General features: G+C 41.7%; 1 protein-coding gene across 5 annotated transcripts in view; it reads right to left on the bottom strand.

Moving 5' to 3' along the window:
• Window positions 1-592: 592 nt before the first annotated feature.
• The window catches only part of SPECC1L (sperm antigen with calponin homology and coiled-coil domains 1 like), a 126,976-nt gene continuing 101,884 nt past the window's right edge, over window positions 593-25,684 (bottom strand). For 3 of the 5 annotated variants that reach the window (XM_069757524.1, XM_069757532.1, XM_069757515.1), the window contains exons 10-17: window positions 22,000-22,090; window positions 9,775-9,861; window positions 9,049-9,208; window positions 8,262-8,330; window positions 7,878-7,980; window positions 3,165-3,281; window positions 2,978-3,037; window positions 593-2,897 (exon numbers count right to left, since the gene is read on the bottom strand). In XM_069757524.1, coding sequence (XP_069613625.1) covers window positions 2,808-2,897; window positions 2,978-3,037; window positions 3,165-3,281; window positions 7,878-7,980; window positions 8,262-8,330; window positions 9,049-9,208; window positions 9,775-9,861; window positions 22,000-22,090 — 777 coding nt within the window. In that variant the 3' untranslated portion in view covers window positions 593-2,807. The remainder of the gene's footprint in view (window positions 2,898-2,977; window positions 3,038-3,164; window positions 3,282-7,877; window positions 7,981-8,261; window positions 8,331-9,048; window positions 9,209-9,774; window positions 9,862-21,999; window positions 22,091-25,684) is intronic. The other 2 variants (XM_069757549.1, XM_069757541.1) reach the window with 1 other exon arrangement.

A 25,684-nucleotide genomic window follows, 5' to 3' on the forward strand; every position in this document is an offset into this window, starting at 1 on the left:
GAATTCAATAAGCCCTTGTAACCTTTATAAACACAAAATAAAAAAATTGAGTTTTTTTACACATTTTTTTTTTTTTATAATGACCAACCATGCTCACATACAGTATAATAATGCAACAGGTATTCCCCCCAAAAAATTTTAAGTAGCTAAAACAGCATTTTATTAGGTCCGGTCAAAAATGACCAGAGCAGTACAAGTGTATAGTGGAAAAGAACAGAACAGCAGGGTTAAAGCATGCCTTCTTAAAAAAACACAAGTCTCTACTTTTTTTTTTTTTTTAATTCGCCCTAGTTTTCGGCAAGACATACACAACCTCTAAGGCTGCCGTCACACTAGCAGTATGCGGTCAGTATTTTACATCAGTATTTGGAAGCCAAAACCAGGAGTGGAACAATTAGAGGAAAAGTATAATAGAAACATGTGCACCACTTCTGTATTTATCACCCACTACTGGTTTTGGCTTACAAATACTGATGTAAAATACTGACCAAACACTACTAGTGTGACAGCAGCCTAAGAAGCCTGAACGTGCAGGAGAAGCCATCTTTAGAAACTCTTGGGCAGACTCAATAACCATGTAGACACGTGAAAATTAAGCTTTACGTCTTTATTTTGGAAATGCCCTTTTGCATCGCAAAGCCAACGCATGTTTACATATATCATATGTAATAGCTATGTTATTAATAAAATAATAAAACAATGCCAATAATACCTTGCTTGCAGAGAGAAATCTAAAAACGATGAAATATATATATTATATTGTTACTGCTTCAATAGGGTTCTATTGCCCAGTTGTGATTAAAGCTTAAGTATCAATGCAACAACGAGCTGCAAAGAAATTTGTATTCATCATGAAGGCAGTCTCTGTTTAAATACTTTGCACTTAACATAGAATACGAATGTAAGTCATATACAGAAATGGTTACAAAGACTCATTCTGATTCGCACTTACATACACAAAAATTTTTTTTGGCAAAACGTTTACTTTCTACAATTGTGCATGTGAGAAAAGTGTGAAGTAACAAAATAAAATAAATTAACCTGGAAAATGTACATTATAAAATATGCCTATAGGATCCTAAGTTATGGTATTTAACAATGAATGCCCTATATAACTGACCTCATATAAATACCTAAGGCTGGCAATCAGAAGGCGAAAAGTCCATTAGATAATCTGACCTTCACAGCCAATTGGCAAACAACATTCAGAAATAGCTGCAAAGTATGTAACTGAAAGTGGCAGGGAATGTATACTAGCTAAACATGCTATATGTCAAGCTTTCTGGACCATCATTCCTAAAGTGATCTGTGAGACGTTCGTAATAAAAGGTTATTCAAGAGTTTGCATCACATTAAGATATTGTAGGGAATAGCTTACTGATCCCTGGTAGTCCAAATTCCAGAACCCCGACCAATCCTGAGAATAGGGCTCATGAAGGTCCCAGTGGTCAGACCCCCACTGATCAGTGAGCTATACATAGGGGATAAATCATAGATTTAGTCCATATTGTTTAATGTCCTTGTAGTGCACTGCGTAAAGCAGTTCTCTATTCTGGCTAATAGAGGAAAACCACTTAAAAAAAAAAAAACATTTGTGTTTTGCTAGCATAGCTTATACATACATTCTACAAAGTGCTATGGCAGAGCAGACATGGAATTCTAAAATTAAAAAATTAAGCAACACTGCCATTTTATCCAAAACTTGTGAATCCTCTGTTAGCTTTTTAGTCAAAGCTGTATGTTCTTCCAGTTTAAATTTGTACTGGGAAGCCATTGACGAATTCTTTAACTTGATCCAAAGAGCCGAGTGGAATGACTTTTGAAAAAGAGAGATGGTAATGGTAAAAACAGAACCGTTCAACAATGCAAGAAGATCAAGGATTCATATAAAAAAGAAGTGCAAATCTACATTTTACAGGATGTTGAAATGCTGCTAAGTCCACATAAAGCGTGTGCAGTTGTCCAGAGTTGTGGGAATGCTAGTATTTCATTGTGCATTGGAATGAAAAGCATCCATTTTAATACTAGAACACTAAACAAAAAAAAATTCTGAATATGAATATAACCCTCCCGGGAAAGCACCTGCGGAAGGAAACATGGACCAAGCCTGGTATGCGGCTTGTGAAGATTTTCTTAAACAAAGTCTCTTAAAGAAACATGGGATATGGAGTCTGAGGTTTGTGCAAGACATAGCCTGGAAAGATCTCAGTAGCTATATCCCGAGTGTGGTCAGTCTGCAGGAACACAGCAAATAAACAGTTTGTCATTATCAGCTCTCATATGTCCAAAGGCCAAGAGCTGATTTGTAGCTAAACATTCGCAAGTATTGTCACTAGTGTTATAGGCACAAAGAACAGGGGACAATCAGGTATCAAAAGGCAACAGTTAAGATGTTTGCACAGTGTGTGCTTTAGTGTGTATCCCTTTACTATGCATCTTGGAATTACTTCATTTGTGTCTTGATGGTGGTCAGAGCATCTGTAAGGACGCACATTGCTAAGGCACTAGGAGAGCATCAGCAAGACTTAAAAAAACGATACAACGCACTGCATTCATCTTGTTGCTTCCACTGCCTTGGCACAAGCTGCATCCTGAGATACTACAATCTGAAAATTAGATGACCCTTAGTTCACAGACGAATGTGTGCGTCATGATCTGTTTGGCATGTCGGTGAGACTGTGTAAGATGTTAGGGAGTTAAGACACTTCTACCACTCTTCATATGATTGGCAAATCTTACAGCGACAACTCCTCAAAGACATTCCAGATGGTAGAGGAGGTCTTGACCGACATAAGCAACATTCAATTTCAGGTTTCAAAGTATTTGTAGATTGATGTAACATAAGTCATGAGACACTGCCAGTCCGGACGCTCCGTTCGTACCATTTCATTTATGTCCTAGGAAAAGAAAATGAAATAATGAAATCATGATGGGAAATGACCAACAGATTCTTTTCACCAAAGTCTTCAGAGCTCACCAGAGTAGATTTGATGCCCACACTTTCAGCTGCTTGGAATGCCAGGGTGAAATTTCTCCTCTATAAAGTGAGGGAAAAGAATGATGAACAAGAGATGGTCTGGAGAGTCATGACTTTTTTTTTTAATGGTGACAGAGTGGTATTCTTTTGGACGATTATAACCCCAATACAGGCGTCAGCTAGTTACCTTGTCTTGGTTGCTCAGCTCTTGGTATGGGATGTGGGCAGGAAGATAGGTGTGCAGTAAAGCGCAGAATGCAAGCCCATCATTCCAACTGCTGCTGAAATTCGTGATATCGATATTCTGCAAAACAAAGACTGCGTAAGGATATGCAACATATTGTTCAGTTTATAGAAAAAACCCGGGTATATGCTGTGCTATTCCATCAGTGTACACAAGAAAAGAAATTAGGAGATCAAATAAAGCACATTTTGGAAGGCTGGAAATACTGTGAACACCAAATTACTGGCATATCCCATTACCTCTCTTTCCTTGCACTACTGCTTCAATGCTGTAAAAAATGTATACATTCATCCATCCAAATATTGGTCCTCATCCCTTCATACTGCAAACTTGAAAGGGCAGGGCTCTTATCTTTATTGAGTAATTATACTTGTTTAAAACTGTTATACTTGTTGTGTCACAGTACTAAGTGCCATGCAAGATGATTTTGCTAAATGTCATACTTTTTCAGTCCAATTTCTTTAAAAAAAAAAAAAAAGGAAAGTCAAGATCTCTGAATCCGCCACTTATTTAACTTTTTTTTTTTTGCATAAGTACCGTATATAAGCTACATGAAAAGATAGTAATACTGTATATTGTCGAAATACAAAGGAATCTCCTTCTCACTAGAGCAGGAAGTTCCCTCCCGCTGTCCATGTCTTCTCTACCCCCGCCTGTCCTTGGGTCAAATTCATTTCTGGGAAGAAACTAAAATAATACCAATAATAATAAAGAATTCATTTCCTGACTGTAGAACAGCTGTACGTGCTGAGGCGCGCAGACACACACAATAGCTATGACCTGCTTAATCGTGGAGTCCAGCCTGAGCGTCTGATTAACCAGCAGATCCGAGGACACAGAAGGTGCAGAAATTCAGGTTTTACTAATAGTCTCCAACCTCTTGAGATCAAGGATTTTCAGAACAAGCTTCCATGTGATATAATTACAAAGGATTTGTCATTTGCATTTTTACAAATCTGAGTCTAGATTTACAACTCTCCTGCTGGAGTCTATGCACGAATGCTTTGTTCCTACAGGCTTCTTTTTAATTACAGTGTATAGAAAAGGTAAAGTTTAGATTTTCTCATGAGCTGTAACCTGTATTCACGCTGATAGCTAATAGCATGGCATGCTACATCCATTCGACAATAAGTTGTAGGTGGCCACATTAAGGCCCAGCTTGGTTAGGAGTCTAGGAACCTAAACCTCTAAAGGTACCTTCACACATAACGATTTTGTTAACGATATCGTTGCTTTTTGTGATGTAGCAACGATATCGTTAACGAAATCGTTATGTGTGACAGCGACCAACAATCAGGCCCCTGCTGGGAGATCGTTGGTCGCTGGGAATGATCAGGACCTTTTTTTTGGTCGCTGATCACCCGCTGTCATCGCTGGATCGGCATGTGTGACGCCGATCCAGCAATGTGTTCACTGGTAACCAGGGTAAATATCGGGTTACTAAGCGCAGGGCCGCACTTAGTAACCCGATGTTTACCCTGGTTACCATTGTAAAAGTTAAAAAAAACAAACAGTACATACTTACATTCCGATGTCTGTCACATCCCCCGGCGTCAGCTTCCCGCACTAACTGTGTCAGCGCCGGCCGGCCGTAAAGCAGAGCACAGCGGTGACGTCACCGCTGTGCTCTGCTTTACGGCCGGCCGGCGCTGACAAAGTGCAGGGAAGCTGACGCCGGGGGACGTGACAGACATCGGAATGTAAGTATGTACTGTTTGTTTTTTTTTTAACTTTTACAATGGTAACCAGGGTAAACATCGGGTTACTAAGCGCAGCCCTGCGCTTAGTAACCCGATGTTTACCCTGTTTACCTGGGGACTTCGGCATCGTTGGTCGCTGGAGAGCTGTGTGTGACAGCTCTCCAGCGACCACACAACGACCTAAACAGCGACACTGCAGCCATCGGCATCGTTGTCTATATCGCTGCAGCGTCGCTAAATGTGACGGTACCTTACGATATTCTCCATTATGGTGGATCCCAAAGTCATGCTACTGATGGAAAGATTCATAAGATTTAATAGACATTGCTCACACTTTTGGTAAATCCCAATGTTGTATTTGCCATTCTGAATAGATCTTATCTGACCTACGATGGGAGAATATCGAACGACAACTAGAAAGCAAGATAATAGGGAACAGATAAACTTTTCTCAAACTTTGTGTGGAAAAATTCCAAGGATCATCATCAGATTTAGTAAGCTACATAAGGAAGAGACACAGACAGACAATTATCTGTGTTCACACACCCATAACTCCTTAGGTGAAAGTTGAAAATACATTTTACCAGAGTGGAAAACCCATTTAAAAGAGCAAGAAAGTTAGGGAGATTCTAATAGAAGAGCAACCTAACGTGCATAAAAATACATTTTGTTTCTTTAAAGGGGGTTTCTAGGACATTGGTTCCCTCACGCAGATTGGTGTCGGTCTGACATAACTATTAATCAGCTGTCTGCAGGTTGCTGCAATGGCCAAATACAAGGTGCGGAGAACCGAACTACCAAGGCTCTGTACATGTATAAAGGCTGTCCTCCGGTACGGCAGCACAGCTCCCATACTCTTTAGAAGGAGCTCAGCTGTGGAACCAGAGAATGGCTGCTACAGCGTGCATAGAGCTGTGCGGTTCTGGCTCTGTACACTGTGCACTCCAGTCCACCGCAAGACGGGTTGCTGGGTGTCAGGGCCCCACACATCCAATATTTATATTTAATCCTAAGGATAGGCAATTTATATCAAATCATATCCTATAGCAGTTTCTAGGGCCTTATTATTAACCATTTTCAAAAACTTTGAGGGTGTGCCAATAGGTCAATTTATCAGATTGTCAGCAAACCGCTATGATTGTTGGGGCAGACAATAAATGGAGCAACAGGACCCGTACATAAACAGCTGCTCAATGCAGCGACTACTTGTGGCCAGGCGAGAACCAGGGGCGAATACAATACAGAAATCTCCAATTCTGGTAATAGGTACTGGTCCCCACAGGTAGCCACATGGATTTAATTAGCATCTATTCAGTGGATAGGTTAAACATTTTCAGAGACTAAAAATGGTCCTTTAAATGTCCATATCTGGATAGATGTACCATGTATTATTTGCTATACCATCAACATATTATTGCTTTTCCTAGTTTGTAAGAAAATCATAACTGCGCTGGTCCTATGACTTCTGGAAAAATCACATAGTACCATGCACTAACAAGGTTAATATAAGATAACCTCTATTTACACAACATAATAAAAAGGAGCACATAAAATATCTAAACAAATGCAGGTTTAACAAGAACTGACTAGCACATATGCAAGAGTGAACTGCTGCAAAGGAAAAATCGACAGGAACAGATTTGTGCAAATATTCTGGGACACAAAAGGAAAGACCTTGTTCTAGTTTTCACAAGACAATCGCTGGTTTACGCTGCAGGAAAGATCTAGACCATCACAAGATAATCATTTACTGTGAGAAAATAGACCAGAATACAGACAGAATTAAGTGCCTTGTAAATGTTTCAACCCCAGCGCAGTGCCCACACGGCTACACAGGAAAAAGCTAGGAAGTCACGTGACCTTTACACCAACAATATGGCTGTTCATGTTATAGCTCATTAATCTAGCCACGTCACAAACACACAAAAAAGTGTTTCAACTGGCAACAAAAAAAAATAATCTAGAAAAGATAAAATTCCTCGAGTCTAAAGGGACCAATACTATGTTACTGTATGTATGTTGTCACTTTAGGTTTAAAAGATTGTCAAGTAAAAAGTTTAACAAGTCTCCTTCCACTGGTTACTGAGATTGCAAGGGTAAAGGCTATATGTGCAATATTTTCCTGCTGAAAAAGCAACAGCAGCAAAGTCCAAAGTCATCACAAAATCCATTTTGATGTGGATTTGCCAAGTTTGCTAGTTGCAGTGCAAAGAGGGGGGAAAAAAAAAAATCACCGCAGCAAATCCACAGCTGAATGTCGATTTCCACACAGACTGTGTTTGTATCGGACTACCCATCTCGTCCAAATGGTCTCCTACCCCTCTCAAGGATTTATGATATAGTTAGGTAAGGTCAGGAGACCCAAGTATTCCTAGTCAGCCCGTGTTTCAGCGACATGTGAATCCGGCCTTACAGCAAAATCACTGTGGTCAATTTGACAGCTTAAAAATATGCCATGAAATTAGGATGTTCGTGCCAACCAAGTATACATGGCTAAATTCCAACATATTCCATGAAGTTGATTAAACATCTAGATTAGCAAAGTTATTTGAAAATGGGACATCGGGATACAGCGACTGAGCACACTTGCGATCCAAGGAATAATACGCCACCCAAAAATTGTGCCACCCTAAAACTACTGTTTATGTTATGGAAAGGATAAAGTAACAGTCATCCAATCGACATCTGTGTATTTAAAGAGCATTTGCTAATTCCTTCCTTGTTCTGGACAGATGGAGCAACATGTATCCCGGTAACTATCCTTCATCCGCTCCCAGGAGAAAAAGTGCTGCTTAATAACCCAGGACCTAATTACCCAACCTAACAATCTGCCTACGCTTGTTCAGGGTCAAAGCCATATTTACATAATAACCCATGCAGTGCCAACACGGCTGATATGCAAGGTGATATGTATGAAAGGGAGTCAGTCTTCACTCAACCATCCCACCATACTTACCGGGTATCCTTCAGTTTTCTTCTGGCACCATTTCAGCAAAGCATTCCTCTTGGAACCACCATATTCCCTGGCAAGGGCTGACAAGGGGTCCTTCCTTTCCTCCCTATATACGATGCAAACAGTAATTGTAAAACATGAGACGATACAATAAAGAGAAGAAAATAAGAAGCGGAAATGAAAATAAGCGGAATGCAAAAACAAGAAGCAAAGAAAAGTTCATTTAGTTGATACCCCACAGTCTGTATAGAATGTGCGCTAATGATTTGCATTCTGGGACGTGTAGTATTCAGCACCAGGTACTGTATAGGAATCTGATGCAGAAAAAGCTAACTTGCCCAGAACACAGCGGAGCACAGAGTATTGCATTTTAGAAGCTCATCTAACCTGTTAAGGGAGTTTCTGTCGACTGTTTCCAATAGCAATTGTGAATGCATCTCGGGTCTATAATACAGGCTGTAACTCAGGGTCAGTACAAAAGAAGTAAAGTCAATGTATTTGCACATTTACTGACGTTTTTTATGTCGATATTTAATATATAAACCTGTAAAATAGTGTTCAAAAGGTGAATGCACACTTTAAGCCACGTTCCAATGGGGAGTAATTGTTGCAGGTTTGCATTGTACAGTCCAATGCATGCGAAAAGAGTGTTACAAAATCAAACATAGTTTTTGAAAAACAAAATCTGCGCAGATAAATCCAAAATGATGCTCAATTGTGGATTTCTTCAAGAGTGGAAGCACATTTTACCCAGTGCAAAGCATGGGGAAAAATCTGATCCCAAAAAATATATATATTCAACTTGTGGATTTGCTGCAAATTTTAGGCAGTAGTAGAAAATTGCTGCAATGAAAATGACCTAAAGCACTTTCATTATTTAATTATTTTCTTATCAATAGTACCTTATTGAGAATACACAATAAAACATACTCATTTCTAATATTTAATGCTCCCAAATAAAAAGTGCAGTCCTGTCCCCCAAAAATCAATAAACAAGTAAATTAAAAAAAAATTGAGTTTATTCTAACCTGCAGCAGTAACTTAGAAGATTTACACAGACTATAGCAAGCATGGTGCAAATGGAAATTAGACAAAATAATGCACCAATTAACTTCAGAGGACATATGTACACACATCTACAGGATGCGAGAATACGAAGGTCGATTTATTATACCTGATGCGGCTTCGAGCAGTTGGTGTAACAGAAGCAGTGGGAGAGGATGAAGTAAGAGAAAGTTGTGGTGAAGATGAGGTCATTGACATCAAAGGAGAAGGAGAACCCCCATCTGGCACAGTGATGTCTCGTTTCAGTTCCTCACTGCTGCGGCGTGACACTGAAAGAACAGAAATAGCTACTAAAGAAAAAAAAAAAATATCAGTAGGAAATAGCTTTCAGGGTTAGATATGATACTAAGTGGGCATCTGGAGATTTCTTCCAACTTCCAGTGTGACAGCTGACAAACATGCAGATATATTTCATTTTTATCAAGGCACAAAATGCACCAACATTAGCAGATAGCAAGATATTTACTTTCAGGAATAATAGTGATATCATATAGCGTACTTCATTAATGTGCCTGCTTTACATGGTAATCAGCACCACAAGGGCTCCCAGACAAGCCGAGGAAAGGGACAGGAAATCAGTATGGAAGTTCAGGTCAGACACTTCCTCCCCAATATTGTTTTCAATATCAGGCCAGGAAGTAGAAAAACAAAAGAACAGAGTAAATGTAAAAAAAAACCTGAATGCTAAAATACGACGTGCAAAGTGACAGCTATTATGCCATCTACTGGTATCCTGTACACCGTCTCCATTTCTAGTTGTGTATTTGGGTTTTTTCAAATCTATTTTTGATTTTGACGTTGATTGATAAAGAGAAAGCAAGTTTCGTGGCTTTACCAGCAATAGATTTGGTACTGTCCATAGTCGGGACCCTCGGTAAGGAAGATGCGGTTCTGGCGCTGGAAGCCGTTCTCAGCAAGTGATCTGCAGACAATAACAGCTTTGGTTACACTTACGTAATGTTTCTACAGTCGTGATGTTCAAGATAAAAAGGAGATGCAAATGCTGTCGGTAAAATATTTTGCAGTAGAGGTCATTGTGGATTCACAGTCATGGGAATAGTTCTCCCCAGCAGAGGGGTAATGATAAGTAGTAGTACTAGCTTCTTCTACTAAGAATACAACAAAGTCAAAACAATTATAAGGTTTGAAATAAAGAAAAAAAAAATGATACGATAAGTTTCACCAAAAAGTCAAAAAGAATGTAGAATGTGTCCTAATGTGTCAGCTACAAAATTTCTACCACTCCATGCCTTTAAGCTTTCAGATATAAGAATATTTATACAAAATATCAGAAATAAATGGAAAGACTTATGTCACTAGATGAGTTAGTAGTGGATTGTATATTAAAGTGATTAAGGTCTAAATAAGGGTTGCACATTTGCGCCCTTTTTTTTTTTTTTTGCTAAATTGTGTCAAAATCAGATTTGGGATTAAAATACAGGACAATATATATATATATATATATATATATATATATATATATATATATATATATATATATATATATATATATATATATATACACATACACACACATGCATACATATATATATATATATAAATGTGTGTGTGTGTGCGCGCGCGTGTATGTATGTATGTATGTATGCATGTATGTATGAATGTATATATATATATATATATATATATATATATATATATATATATATATATATATATATACACACTTTGACTGACAGAACTTATTCAGTAAACGTGACGGAACTACGGCCAGATTGCGCCTGTTGCTGATTGGTCGCGGGCGGCGGCTGGCACGACCAACAAGCGACGCGGGATTTCCATTAAAGACAAAATTAGAAGTTTATATAGTAGATATATACACACACACATACAGTACAGACCAAAAGTTCGGATACCTTCTCATTTAAAGATTTTTCTGTATTTTCATGACTATGAAAATTGTACATTCACACTGAAGGCATCAAAACTATGAATTAACACATGTGGAATTATATACTTAACAAAAAAAGTGTGAAACAACTAAAAATATGTCTTATATTCATTCTAGGTTCTTCAAAGTAGCCACCTTTTGCTTTGATGACTGCTTTCCACACTCTTGGCATTCTCTTGATGAGCTTCAAAAGGTAGTCATCGGGAATGGTCTTCCAAAAATCTTGAAGGAGTTCCCAGAGATGCTTAGCACTTGTTGGCCCTTTTGCCTTCACTCTGCGGTCCAGCTCACCCCAAACCATCTCGACTGGGTTCAGGTCAGGTCTTTGGGGTCATTGTCCGGTTGAAAAATAAATGATGGTCCAACTAAACACAAACCGGATGGAATAGCATGCCGCTGCAAGATGCTGTGATAGCCATGCTGGTTCAGTATGCCTTCAATCTACTATATAATTGTCTAAGGGTCACTTCCGTCTGTCTGTCTTTCTGTCTTTCCGTCACGGATATTCATTGGTCGCGGCCTCTGTCTGTCATGGAAATCCAAGTCGCTGATTGGTCGTGGCAAAACAGCCACGACCAATCAGCGATGGGCACAGTCCGGAAGAAAATGGCCACTCCTTCCTCCCCGCAGTCAGTGCCCGGCACACGCATACTCCCCTCCAGTCAGCGCTCACACAGGGTTAATGGCAGCATTGACCGCGGTGTAACGCACTCGGTTAACGCTGCTATTAACCCTGTGTGACCAACTTTTTACTATTCATGCTGCCTATGCAGCATGAATAGTAAAAAGATCTAATGTTAAAAATAATAAAAAAATAAAATAAAAAATAGTTACTCACCCTCCGTTGGCCCCCGGATCGAAGCAGTTACCGACACTCCTCGCGACGCCCCGGTGACCGCTCCATGCATTGCGGGCTCGCGAGATGATGACGTGCGTGCTACGTCATCATCTCGCGAGACCGCAATGCACTCTTCAGACCAGAGCGCGCGAGGAGCATCGGTAACCGCTTCGATCCGGGGGGCCAACAGAGGGTGAGTATATAACAATTTTTTATTTTCTTTTTTTTTTTTTTTTTTTAACAGGGATATGGTGCCCACATTGCTATAGACTGCGTGGGCTGTGCAATATACTGCGTGGGCTGTGCAATAAAAGTGGGCTGCGCAATATACAACGTGGGCTGCGCAATGTACTGCGTGGGCTGCGCAATGTACTGCGTGGGCTGCGCATTGTACTGCGTGGGCTGCGCATTGTACTGCGTGGGCTGCGCATTGTACTGCGTGGGCTGCGCATTGTACTGCGTGGGCTGCGCATTGTACTGCGTGAGCTACGCAATGTACTGCGTGGGCTGTGCAATATACTACTTGGGCTGTGCTATACACTACGCATACATATTCTAGAATACCCAATGCGTTAGAATCGGGCTACCATCTAGTTTTGAATAAATCCCCAACAATGTCACCAGCAAAGCACCCCCTCACCATCACACCTCCTCCACCATGCTTCACGGTGGGAACCAGGCATGTAGAGTCCATCCGTTCACCTTTTCTGCGTCGCACAAAGACACGGTGGTTGGAACCAAAGATCTCAAATTTGGACTCATCAGACCAAAGCACAGATTTCCACTGGTCTAATGTCCATTCCTTGTGTTCTTTAACCCAAACAAGTCTCTTCTGCGTGTTGCCTGTCCTTAGCAGTGGTTTCCTAGCAGCTATTTTACCATGAAGGCCTGCTGCACAAAGTCTCCTCTTAACAGTTGTTGTAGAGATGTGTCTGCTGCTAGAACTGTGTGGCATTGACCTGGTCTCTAATCTGAGCTGTTGTTAACCTGCGATTTCTGAGGCTGGGGACTTGGATAAACTTATCCTCAGAAGCAGAGGTGACTCTTGGTCTTCCTTTCCTGGGGCGGTCCACATATGAGCCAGTTTCTTTGTAGCGCTTGATGGTTTTTGCCACTGCACTTGGGGACACTTTCAAAGTTTTCCCAATTTTTCGGACTGACTGACCTTCATTTCTTAAAGTAATGATGGCGACTCGTTTTTCTGTACTTTGCTGCTTTTTTCTTACCATAATACAAATTCTAACAGTCTATTCAGTAGGACTATCAGCTGTGTATCCACCAGACATCTGCACAACACAACTGATGGTAAGGCAAGAAATCCCACTTATTAAACCTGACAGGGCACACCTGTGAAGTGAAAACCATTTCCGGTGACTACCTCTTGAAGCTCATCAAGAGAATGCCAAGAGTGTGCAAAGCAGTCATCAAAGCAAAAGGTGGCTACTTTGAAGAACCTAGAATTTAAGACATTTTCAGTTGTTTCACACTTTTTTGTTCAGTAAATAATTCCACATGTGTTAATTCATAGTTTTGATGCCTTCAGTGTGAATTTACAATTTTCATAGTCATGAAAATACAGAAAAATCTTTATATGAAAATGTGTATCCAAGCTTTTGGTCTATACATAAGATGAAGTTTTTATTCTAGAAAATTACTGGAAAGTGCTCCAAAATTCCCATTGAGAGGTGTACGAAGCTTGTTGGTTAAAGGAAGCAATTGATTGAATTTATTTATTCCAAAGGGTGTGCAACTAAATATTAAGTTGGGGGTGCTGACAATTTTGCCCGGCCGATTTTATTATGACCAACTTGCATTTTCTTTTTCAAAATACATGTAATGCGTTTCAATTTTGCTTTAAAGATTATGTCACCTAGAATCCTTTTGAAAAACCATGAACTTTCTTGTTAGGGCAGATTGGTCAGAGAATGTCTACAGAAATGAACCAACTAGGTGCTGTATAAAAGAGCAGCTGGTGCTGTACACAGTAATTAGTCACACAGTCTCTGTCCATTTTGGTGGTGATGGCATAAAATAGACTGACAAACTCCTAAAATATATATCATATTTTTCGGACTATAAGACGCACCTAGGTTTTAGAGGAGGGAAAAAAAATTGAAGCAAAAAATGTGGTCAATTCTTAACTTAGCCCCTCAACCCCCAGAGCTTTTTTCGATTTTGCAGTTTCATTTTTCGCTCCCCTTCCTTCCAGAGCCGTAACTTTTTTATTTTTCTGTCAATATGGCCATGTGGGGGCTTATTTTTTGCGGGACGAGTTGTACTTTGTAACGATACCATTACACATGTCCTGTAACAGAAAACGGGAAACAAATTCCAAGTGCGGTGAAATTGCAAAAAAAGTTCAATCCCACACATGTTTTTTGTTTGTCTTTTTTGCTAGGCTCACTAAATGCTAAAACTGACCTGCATTATGATTCTCCAGGTTATTACAAGTTCATAGACACCAAACATGTCTAGGTTCTTTTTTATCTAAGGCTACTTTCACAGATCAGGTTTTTTGTTTCAGGCACAATCCAGCAAGTTTTGAAAAAAACGGATCCGATTTTTTTTTTACGCCGGATCTGTTTTTTTCCCATAGACTTGTATTATAATAATAATAATAATATTAATTTTTATTTATATAGCGCCAACATGTTCCGCAGTGCTTTACAAATTATAGACGGGAATTGTACAGACAATAGACATTACAGCATAACAGAAATATAGTTCAATACAGATACCAGGAGGAGTGAGGGCCCTGCTCGCAAGCTTACAAACTATGAGGAAAAGGGGAGACACGAGTATTAGCGCCGGATTGCGCCTGATGGCCTCACGTTTCATCCAGTTTTTCTGGATCCGTCCAAATAGTCGTTTCCAGCGGACGGAGAAAAAGTCCAGATGAAAGTTTTTTTTATCCGGCCAAAAAAGCAGTGTGACGAAACCGGCCAAAAACGTGTGAAATGGAGATGTGAAATATTGAATCCGGCCTCCGAATCTGGTTTTCCAAGCATTTTCCATTGAAATCATGCAGATTTTCCATTCTGAGGTCTCTCTCCCTCTTTTTTTTTTTTTCCATAACAATTTGGGTAATTATAAAATGTCTGTTCCTGATCTAAGGATCTCTGCTTTTAGTTGAGATGAATCTGTGCTGCACTAGAGATTGTTGCATGCTGCGATGAAGTTTATTGTGATGCATTGGTTGGATGAAAGACCACCAGGTAAAAAAAGAAGTTTATTAACAAAATAAATTTTATTGTCCTTATGGAAAGGAATATATACATCAAGAGAGGTCAGAATACAAAATTTGAAAATGTGTGGGGCGGTTGGATGGATTACCCAGGCATGGCGTCTGCTGAGTTGTTGCATCCTCAGGGCTTCCTTGAGTGAGGCTAAGAGGGTGTCGAGGTTATACCTGGTTTATAGGGTGTACAGGACCCTGGTATGGATGATGAAGGCAGGACTGAGAGGCGACTCAAAATGCCCAAGGTGCGGTGAGGAAGATGCGGATTTGCTACATATGATGTGGTCGTGTGCTCGCCTCCAACCCTTTTGGGTGAAGGTGCTTAAGTTGATTCAAGAGGTGACTGGGGTAAGTGTGGTGCAAAACCCGCAGACTTGCCTTCTGGGCTGTATGGATGATATTGCTACGGATGAATGTGGAAGGTTGACTATTGCGAGATTGTTGCATGCTGCGAGGAAGCTTATTGTGATGCATTGGTTGGATGAAAGACCACCAGGTAAAAGGAAGTTTATTAACCCCTTCCCGACCCATGACGCCACGTAGGCGTCATGAAAGTCGGTGCCAATCCGACCCATGACGCCTATGTGGCGTCATGGAAAGATCGCGTCCCTGCAGATCGGGTGAAAGGGTTAACTCCCATTTCACCCGATCTGCAGGGACAGGGGGAGGGGTAGTTTAGCCCAGGGGGTGTGGCTTCACCCCCCCGTGGCTACGATCGCTCTGATTGGCAGTTTCACTTTCAACAGCCAATCAGAGCGATTTGTAATATTTCACCTATTATAACTGGTGAAATATTACAATCCAGCCATGGCCGATGCTGCAATATCATCGGCCATGGCTGGAAACACTAATGTGCCCCCACCCCACCGATCGCCCCCAGATCTGTCCGGCACACTGCTCCGGCTCCCCTCCGTCCTGTGCTCCGCTCCCCCCGTGCTCTTGTCCGCTCACCCCCGTGCTCCAATCACCCTCCCCGTGCTCCAATCACCCCGCCCCCCCTGCACTCCGATCCACCCCCCCGTGCTCCGTTCCACCCCCCCGTGCTCCGTTCCACCCCCCTGTGCTCCGTTCCACCCCTCCCATGCTCCGATCCATCCCCCCTTGCTCCCCCCCACCCCATCATACTTACCGATCCTGCCGGGGTCCGTCCGTCTTCTCCCTGGTTAGGGTTAGGGCTAGGGGTAGGGTTAGGGGTAGGGTTAAGGGTAGGGTTAGGGGTAGGGCTAGGGTCAGGGCTAGGGTTAGGGTTAGGGCTTCGGTATGTGCACACGTATTCTGGTCCTCTGCGGATTTTTCCGCTGCGGATTTGATAAATCCGCAGTGCTAAACCGTGGCGGATTTACCGCGTTTTTTCTGCGCATTTCACTGCGGTTTTACAACTGCGATTTTCTATTTGAGCAGTTGGAAAACCGCTGCGGAATCCGCACAAAGAAGTGTACAGCGATTTTTGTTTCCCATAGGCTTACATTGAACTGTAAACTCATGGGAAACTGCTGCGGATTCGCAGCGTTTTCCGCAGTGTGTGCACATACCTTTAGAATTAGGCTATGTGCACACGGTGCGGATTTGGCTGCGGATCCGCAGCGGATTGGCCGCTGCGGATTGGCAGCAGTGTTCCATCAGGTTTACAGTACCATGTAAACCTATGGAAAACCAAATCCGCTGTGCCCATGGTGCGGAAAATACCGCGCGGAAACGCTGCGTTGTATTTTCCGCAGGATGTCAATTCTTTGTGCGGATTCCGCAGCGTTTTACACCTGTTCCTCAGTAGGAATCCGCAGGTGAAATCCGCACAAAAAACACTGGAAATCCGCAGAAAATCCGCAGGTAAAACGCAGTGCCTTTTACCCGCGGATTTTTCAAAAATGATGCTGAAAAATCTCACACAAATCCGCAACGTGGGCACATAGGGTTGGAATTAGGGTTGTGGTTAGGGGTGTGTTGGGGTTAGGGTTGTGGTTACGGGTGTGTTTGGGTTAGGGTTGTGATTAGGGTTATGGCTACAGTTGGGATTAGGGTTAGGGGTGTGTGGGGGGGGGGTTCGTGTTGGAGGTAGAATTGAGGGGTTTCCACTGTTTAGGCACATCAGGGGTCTCCAAACGCAACATGGCGCCACCATTGATTCCAGCCAATCTCGTATTCAAAAAGTCAAATGGTGCTCCCTCAATTCCGAGCCCCGACGTGTGCCCAAACAGTGGTTTACCCCCACATATGGGGTACCAGCATACTCAGGATAAACTGCGCAACAATTACTGGGGTCCAATTTCTCCTGTTACCCTTGTGAAAATAAAAAAATGCTTGCTAAAACATCATTTTTGAGGAAAGAAAAATGATTTTTTATTTTCACGGCTCTGCATTATAAACTTCTGTGAAGCACTTGGGGGTTCAAAGTGCTCACCACACATCTAGATAAGTTCCTTTCGGGGTCTAGTTTCCAAAATGGGGTCACTTGTGGGGGGTTTCTACTGTTAAGCCACATCAGGGTATCTGTAAACGCAACGTGATGCCCACAGAGCATTCCATCAAAGTCTGCATTTCAAAACGTCACTACTTCACTTCCGAGCCCCGGCATGTGCCCAAACAGTGGTTTACCCCCACATATGGGGTATCAGCGTACTCAGGAGAAACTGGACAACAACTTTTGGGGTCAAATTTCTCCTGTTACCCTTGGGAAAATAAAAAATTGCAGGCTAAAAGATCATTTTTGAGAAAATAATTTTTTTTTTTTTTCATGGCTCTGCGTTATAAACTTCTGTGAAGCACCTGGGGGTTTAAAGTGCTCAATATGCATCTAGATAAGTTCCTTGGGGGGTCTAGTTTCCAAAATGGGGTCACTTGTGGGGGAGCTCCAATGTTTAGGCACACAGGGGCTCTCCCAACGCGACATGGTGTCCGCTAACAATTGGAGCTAATTTTCCATTCAAAAAGTCAAATGGCGCGCCTTCCCTTCCGAGCCCTGCCGGGTGCCCAAACAGTGGTTTACCCCCACATATGAGGTATCGGCGTACTCGGGAGAAATTGCCCAACAAATTTTAGGATCCATTTTATCCTATTGCCCATGTGAAAATGAAAAAATTGAGGCGAAAAGAATTTTTTTGTGAAAAAAAAAGAGTACTTTTTCATTTTTACAGATCAATTTGTGAAGCACCTGAGGGTTTAAAGTGCTCACTAGGCATCTAGATAAGTTCCTTGGGGGGTCTAGTTTCCAAAATGGGGTCACTTGTGGGGGAGCGCCAATGTTTAGGTACAGAGGGTCTCTCCAAACGTGACATGGTGTCCGCTAAAGAGTGGAGCCAATTTTTCATTCAAAAAGTCAAATGGCGCTCCTTCCCTTCCAAGCCCTGCCGTGCGCCCAAACAGTGGTTTACCCCCACATATGAGGTATCAGCGTACTCAGGACAAATTGGACAACAACTTTCGTGGTTCAGTTTCTCCTTTTACCATTGGGAAAATAAAAAAATTGTTGCTAAAAGATAATTTTTGTGACTAAAAAGTTAAATGTTCATTTTTTCCTTCCATGTTGCTTCTGCTGCTGTGAAGCACCTGAAGGGTTAATAAACTTCTTGAATGTGGTTTTGAGTACCTTGAGGGGTGCATGTTTTAGAATGGTGTCACTTTTGGGTATTTTCAGCCATATAGACCCCTCAAACTGACTTCAAATGTGAGGTGGTCCCTAAAAAAAATGGTTTTGTAAATTTCGTTGTAAAAATGAGAAATCGCTGGTCAAATTTTAACCCTTATAACTTCCTAGCAAAAAAAAATGTTGTTTCCAAAATTGTGCTGATGTAAAGTATACATGTGGGAAATGTTATTTATTAACTATTTTGTGTCACATAACTCTCTGGTTTAACAGAATAAAAATTCAAAATGTGAAAATTGCGAAATTTTCAAAATATTCGCCAAATTTCCGTTTTTATCACAAATAAACGCAGAATTTATTGACCTAAATTTACCACTAACATGAAGCCCAATATGTCACGAAAAAACATTCTCAGAACCGCTAGGATCCGTTGAAGCGTTCCTGAGTTATTACCTCATAAAGGGACACTGGTCAGAATTGCAAAAAACGGCAAGGTCTTTAAGGTCAAAACAGGCTGGGTCATGAAGGGGTTAACAAAATAAATTTTATTGTCCGTATGGAAAGGAATATATACATCAAGAGAGGTCAGAATACAAAATTTGAAAATGTGTGGGACGGTTGGATGGTTTACCCAGGCGTGGCATCTGCCGAGTTGTTGCAGAATAGAATGGGGGTACTTTAGTGGCTTCTGGAAGGACTTTTACATGTATAGGTGGGCTTTTGTAAAGCTTAGTATCACTTTTCAAGAGGTGATGTTGTCATATGGTTTTATTGGATAACGGGCAGGGGATTGGGGGGAGGGAGGGGGCTTGGGTGAGTGGTTTTCATAATATGAAATTGTATTAATTGGTTTTGTATTCATTGTACCTGTGTGGAAAATGTGTCAGACTGTGTTACTGGCGTGTCATATGCTTTCATAAAAACTGTGATTTAAAAAAAAAAAAAAAAAAAAAAAAAAAAAAAAAAAGAGCGAAATTAAAATGTATTTCTCTCCACGTCCATGGGTGTGGAATGCAGTGAATATTCATTTCTCTTTAGCAGCGGAGACAGGAGTTAGTCGCAGCAGTTGACTCCTGCCTCTGTGACCCGATGCTTCACCACTGCCGCTCCCCCACCTCAGCCAGTACATCTGGACTATAAGACTCATCTCCACTTTCCTCCACCATATTTTGGAGGAAAAAATGTGCGTCTTATAGTCCGAAAAATACGGTAATAAATTGAGTACAGAAGTTCAATGCTTTATGCGCTGAATTTTTTTCATAAAAATTTGGGTAATTATAAAATGTCTGTTCCTGATCTAAGGATCTCTGCTTTTAGTTGAGATGAATCTGTGCTGCAATTTATGTCCATGCTGCTCAGTAGTGAGGCAGTGTAGAGTGAGTTGAAAGTGGCTTACCGATTCCACAGCTCCTGAATCCACTGTTGTTGCTGGGCTGGAATTTATAGTGTAATAATAGTGGTGGTTGAGACTATGATATTGAGGTCTCTAAGATCAAAATTAGAAGAGACAAAAAAATAAAACAGGAGGCTAAGGGTACCGGTCATATAAGACCTTATATGTGGGGTGTGCGCCACACTCGACTCTCTGGACCACCAAGGTATGACACGATAACATCTTTTTACACCTTTTTCCTAACTTGTCCTCTATGATTTATATTGGTAGCTCTATTCAACTAGCCTCTGATGGGCATTTGTAAAACCCTTATCCACTCTCAGCCTTTTGCACAATTAAGGGTACCGTCACACAGTGGCACTTTGGTCGCTAGGACGGCGCGATCCGTGACGTTCCAGCGATATCCTTACGATCTCGCTGTGTGACACGCTACTGCGATCAGGGACCCCGCTGAGAATTGTAGGTCGTAGCAGGTCGTTTGAAACTTTATTTCGTCGCTGGATCTCCCGCTGACATCGCTGACCAGCGATGTCTTCACTGGTAACCAGGGTAAACATCGGGTTACTAAGCGCAGGGCCGCACTTAGTAACCCGATATTTACCCTGGTTACCAGTGTAAATGTAAAAAACAAAAAAAAAAACAAAACACTACATACTTACATTCCCGGTGTCTGGTCATGTCCCTCGCCTTCAGCTTCCCGCACTGACTGGTGAGCGCCGGCCAGCCGTAAAGTACAGCGGTGACGTCACCGCTCTGCTTTCCGGCTGTCCGGCGCTCACTGTCAGTGCAGAGAAGCACAGCGCCGAGGGACGCGACAGGAATGTAAGTATGTAGTGTTTGTTTTTTTTACGTTTACGCTGGTAACCAGGGTAAACATCGGGTTACTAAGCGCGGCCCTGCGCTTAGTAACCCGATGTTTACCCTGGTTACCGGGGACTTCGGGATCGTTGGTCGCTGGAGAGCTGTCTGTGTGACAGCTCTCCAGCGACCAAACAGCGACGCTGCAGCGATCAACATCGTTGTCGTATCGCTGCAGCGTCGTTTTAGTGTGACGGTACCCTAAGGCTGAAATTTTCTGACTATCTTACATTTTACGTTTATTGACAAGTGACTGACCACATTTCAGTCCTTTTTGGATTTATGCAGTACTTCTACTTCATATTATAATACTACTTCTGGATTATACAGACTTCAGACGATAGCAACTGTTTATATCTTTGCCATTTGGCTTGTGCCTATGGGTGTATGCAGGCTCTATACTACATTTATTTCATAAGCCTGTAGTAATATCTTCCAGTGCTTATATTGATATTGTCCCACAGCTAACTTAGCACCCATTATTCACCTGTCACTTGTATCCGGGTTGCCGCTGTAGCTTATTCGGTAAGCGCTATAGCATGCTGAATAAGCAGGGACCCGATCAAATTCACTCATGTATAGTAGTAAGCACCTTATGCTCCATTCACCCTTTTTTTATCATCTGTACATCTAACACAAGTATATTTATTACATCTGTTTTTATGTAGTGTGGGCAATTATTTTCTCCAGTGCCTAAATAAAAGGTTTTATTTTCATGACCTTCCTCTGCTTTGATCATATATATGTTCAGTGCTTTCGCTTTTGTTTTTTCATCCTGGTAATGTATAATTAAAATTATATCGAGAGTATCCATTTCTTTATCAATAGAGAGATGTTTCTCTACATGATCCTATAAGATTCTGTTGGCAATCTGGCTTTAACCGAGTGGAGTTGCAGATGAGTAGGGTGAGAGGGGAGAAAGATGATGAAGTAAATGGAAAGGGGCACTAAACACATCATTAGTATGTGTGTATATAAATACATTTCTATAAATTTATATTTATACAAGTATACATTTATATAAATAAAGGTACCCTTTTTATTTGAGCTATATCCCCAATTAGGTGCTTTGTCAGCACAAATGGAGGCAGGCCGACTCCCTTTAACATAGGAAAGTAAACAATGGATTATACACATTGGGGTCTTATCGTCAGCCTTCTACAGGTAATGGATTTACTGATGGTGCTGTGCATCTCCATATGAAAAGAAAGAAATAACTTTTTTGTGCCTTATGTTTCATGTACCTTGGACTGGTATTTCAGCATAACTTGGTCTTTTCTCTGACAAGCCTGGTAATGATTTAGTGGAAGATATAGGTCCACTTATGGAGTGTCTCTGCAAAAAAAAAAGAAAAAACGAAAAAAACAACAGGATATAGATGTGTTCTTTGCCATATAATTAATAAATTTCAAAAGAACAAGATAAAGTTCTGCCAGTGTATTAAAAAAACAAAGTATATTATTCATCATTCGTTTTACTTTTATTGTGGCATAATAGATATAAATTCCAATAGAATTTCTGAATAAAGGAATAGTCCTTAAGCTACAGTCACACCATTACATTATTTTAAACAAAATAGTGTCAACTAAGCACCCTATGTTATTTACATGTACAATTACCATTTACTTACTTACTATAGGGTATTTGATCATTTATTTTCTATCCTAGGTTATGTTTGTTAGTAGCCACAGTGTGAATTTGCACCTACACATTGCACTTATACCAACACGTGTTCTAGCTCATTTCTTTTCTTTGGCTTTATTTTTTGTACCTTGCACATACAAGGACGTGGCTCCCCCTTTTTGGGATGTGCTTCTTGTCTATAAAGCTTTCCATGGGCGGGTGTCAGGTCTGGATCCTGCTCTGCCTATTTTGAGGTCTGCTGACACATCACAAGGGGAACTACAAGAGTTGGGATCCATCTAGATTGGTTATACTTTACCACGGTGGGATGGCTTTTATGCTTTTTTGATCAACATAGTGTTAACTAATTACCCTATGTTATTTATATATACTATTTCTATTAATTTACTTACTACAGGGTAGTTGTACAATCAACATTTTTTAAAGATGTTGTCCTGGACTTTCATACTGATGGCCTACTCTTAAAGGGAATCTGTCACCTCATTTTTCGCATATAACATACGGCCACCGCCATTCTGTAATGCTGTAGATAAGCCCCTGATGTAACCAGAAAGATAAGAAAAATAAGTTAGATTATACTCACCCGGGCGCGGTCCGGGTCCGGCGCCTCCCATCTTCATGCGATGACATCCTCTTCCTTGCTTCTGTTGCGGCTCCTGCGCAGGTGTACTGATTTGCCCTGTTGAGGGTAGAGGAAAGTACTGCAGTGTGCAGGCGCTGGGCCTATCTGACCTTTCCTGGCACCTGCGCACTGCAGTACTTTGCTCTGCCCTCAACAGGGCAAATCAGTACGCCTGCGCCGAAGCCGGAACAGAAGAAAGAAAAAGGACATCATCGCATGAAGATGGGAGGCACCAGACCCGCGACCGCACTAGACTGCCCCTGGGTGAGTATAATCTAACTTATTTTTCTTATCTTTCAGGTTAGATCGGGGGCTTATCTACAGCATTACAGAATGCCGTAGATAAGCCCCTAAAGGTACCGTCACACTCAGCGACGCTGCAGCGATATAGACAACGAGCCGATCGCTGGAGCGCCGCTGTTTAGGTCGCTGTAGAGACGTCAAACACAGCAGCTCCAGAACGATGCAGGAGCGATCCACTGGCGGCGGCCATTTTCCCAAAGCCGAGTTTGCATCTCGGCTTTGGGAAAATGGCCGCCGCGATCTCTTCTGCGCACGCGCGGCATCCCGCGGCCATTTTCCTGAAGCCCCGTGCAGCAGAGCACTACATCTGCGCACGCGCGGCCCCAGGAAGATGGCCGCCCGCACCGATGAAAGGAATGACAGCGCAGATCGCGCGCTGTGTCTTCACGTGGGCACAGGGAATCCGGACCTTGGACATGCGCACACCACTACGCCACCAACGGAAACCTGGGGAAGAAAAGAACGCTGTGAACACGCCCACCTGACCAGACCAGCCTGATTGACAGGCGAAAACGCCGACTTTGGTAATGTATTTCTCGGCATACATGGGGAATCAGGGTACACTACATACACTATAGTAACGCACAGCGCAGGCCCTATTTAACAGTATTTATATCTCAATCTCAAAAAACGGGGTGACAGGTTCCCTTTAATGGTGGTGGCTGTATCTTATATGCGAAAAATGAGGTGACAGATTCCCTTTATGATAAGTCATCAATTTCTGATTGATGAGGTTTGATACCTGGCACCCCCGCTGATCGCTGTTCTCACTGCTAGTGGTGGTCGGATGTGCTCAGTTACGGCGCAGAACTACTCAGCTCTACCAACAGCATAGTGCTCATGGCTGAGTACTACACATCTGTTTCCTATTGATTAGAATAGAGGCAGATATGTAGTACCCAGCCATGGCCTCTACGCTGTGTGCAGAATTATTAGGCAAGTTGTATTTTAGAGGATTATTTTTATTATTGACCAACAACTATGTTCTCAATCAACCCAAAAGACTCAAATATCAAGGCTTAATATTTTTGGAAGTTGGGAGTGTTTTTTGTTTTTTTTAGATTTGGCTATCTTAAGAGGATATCTGTTTGTGCAGGTAACTATTACCGTGCAGAATACTTAGGCAAATTAATAAAAACCAAATATATTCCCATCTCACTTGTTTATTTTCACCAGGTAAATCAATATCACTGCACAAAATGTAGAAATAAACATTTCTGACATGCAAAAACAAAACCCCCAAAAATTTGTGACCAATATAGCCACCTTTCTTTATGATGACACCAACAGCCTTCCATCCATAGATTCTGTCAGTTGCTTGATCTGTTTACGATCAACATTGCGTGCAGCAGCCACCACAACCTCCCAGACACTGTTCCGAGAGGTGTACTGTTTTCTCTCCCTGTAGATCTCATATTTTATGAGGGACCACAGGTTCTCTATGGGGTTCAGATCAGGTGAACAAGGGGGCCTTGTCATTATTTTTTCTTCTATGAGACCTTTACTGGCGAGCCATGCTGTGGAGTAGTTGGAGGCATGTGATGGAGCATTGTTCTGCATGAAAATCATGTTTTTCTTGAACGATACAGACTTCTTCCTGTACCATTGCTTGAAGAAGTTGTCTTCCAGAAATTGGCAGTAGGTCTGGAAGTTGAGCTTCACTCCATCCCCAACCCGAAAAGTTCATCTTTGATGATACCAGCCCATACCAGTACCCCACCTCCACCTTGCTGGCGTCTGAGTCGGAGTGGAGCTCTCTGCCCTTTACTGATCCAGCCTCTGGCCCATCAAGAGTCACTCTCATTTCATCAGTCCATAAAACCTTTGAAAAGTCAGTCTTAAGATATTCTTGGCCCAGTCTTGATGTTTTAGCTTATGTTTCTTGTTCAACGGTGGTCGTTTTTCAGCCTTCCTTACCTTGGCCATGTCTCTGAGTATCGCACATCTTGTGCTTTTTGTTACTCCAGTAACGTTGCAGCTCTGAAATATGGCAAAACTGGTGGCAAATGGCATCTTGGCAGCTTCAAGCTTGATTTTCCTCAATTCATGGGTAGTTATTTTGTGCCTTTTTTGCTCAACACGCTTCTTGTGACCTTGTTGGCTATTTGCCATGAAACGCTTGATCACACTTCAAAAGTTTGGCAATTTCAAGATTGCTGGATCCCTCTGCAAGACATCTCACAAATTTGGACTTTTCAGAGTCCGTCGAATCTCTCTTCTGACCCATTTTGCCAAAGGAAAGGAAGTTGCCTAATAATTAAGCACACCTTATATAGCGTTTTGATGTCATTAGACAACACCCCTCCTCATTACAGAGATGCACATCACCTGATTTACTTAATTGGTAGTTGGCACTCAAG

Source organism: Ranitomeya imitator, chromosome 1 (assembly GCF_032444005.1).
Source record: "Ranitomeya imitator isolate aRanImi1 chromosome 1, aRanImi1.pri, whole genome shotgun sequence".
Taxonomy (NCBI): domain Eukaryota; kingdom Metazoa; phylum Chordata; class Amphibia; order Anura; family Dendrobatidae; genus Ranitomeya; species Ranitomeya imitator.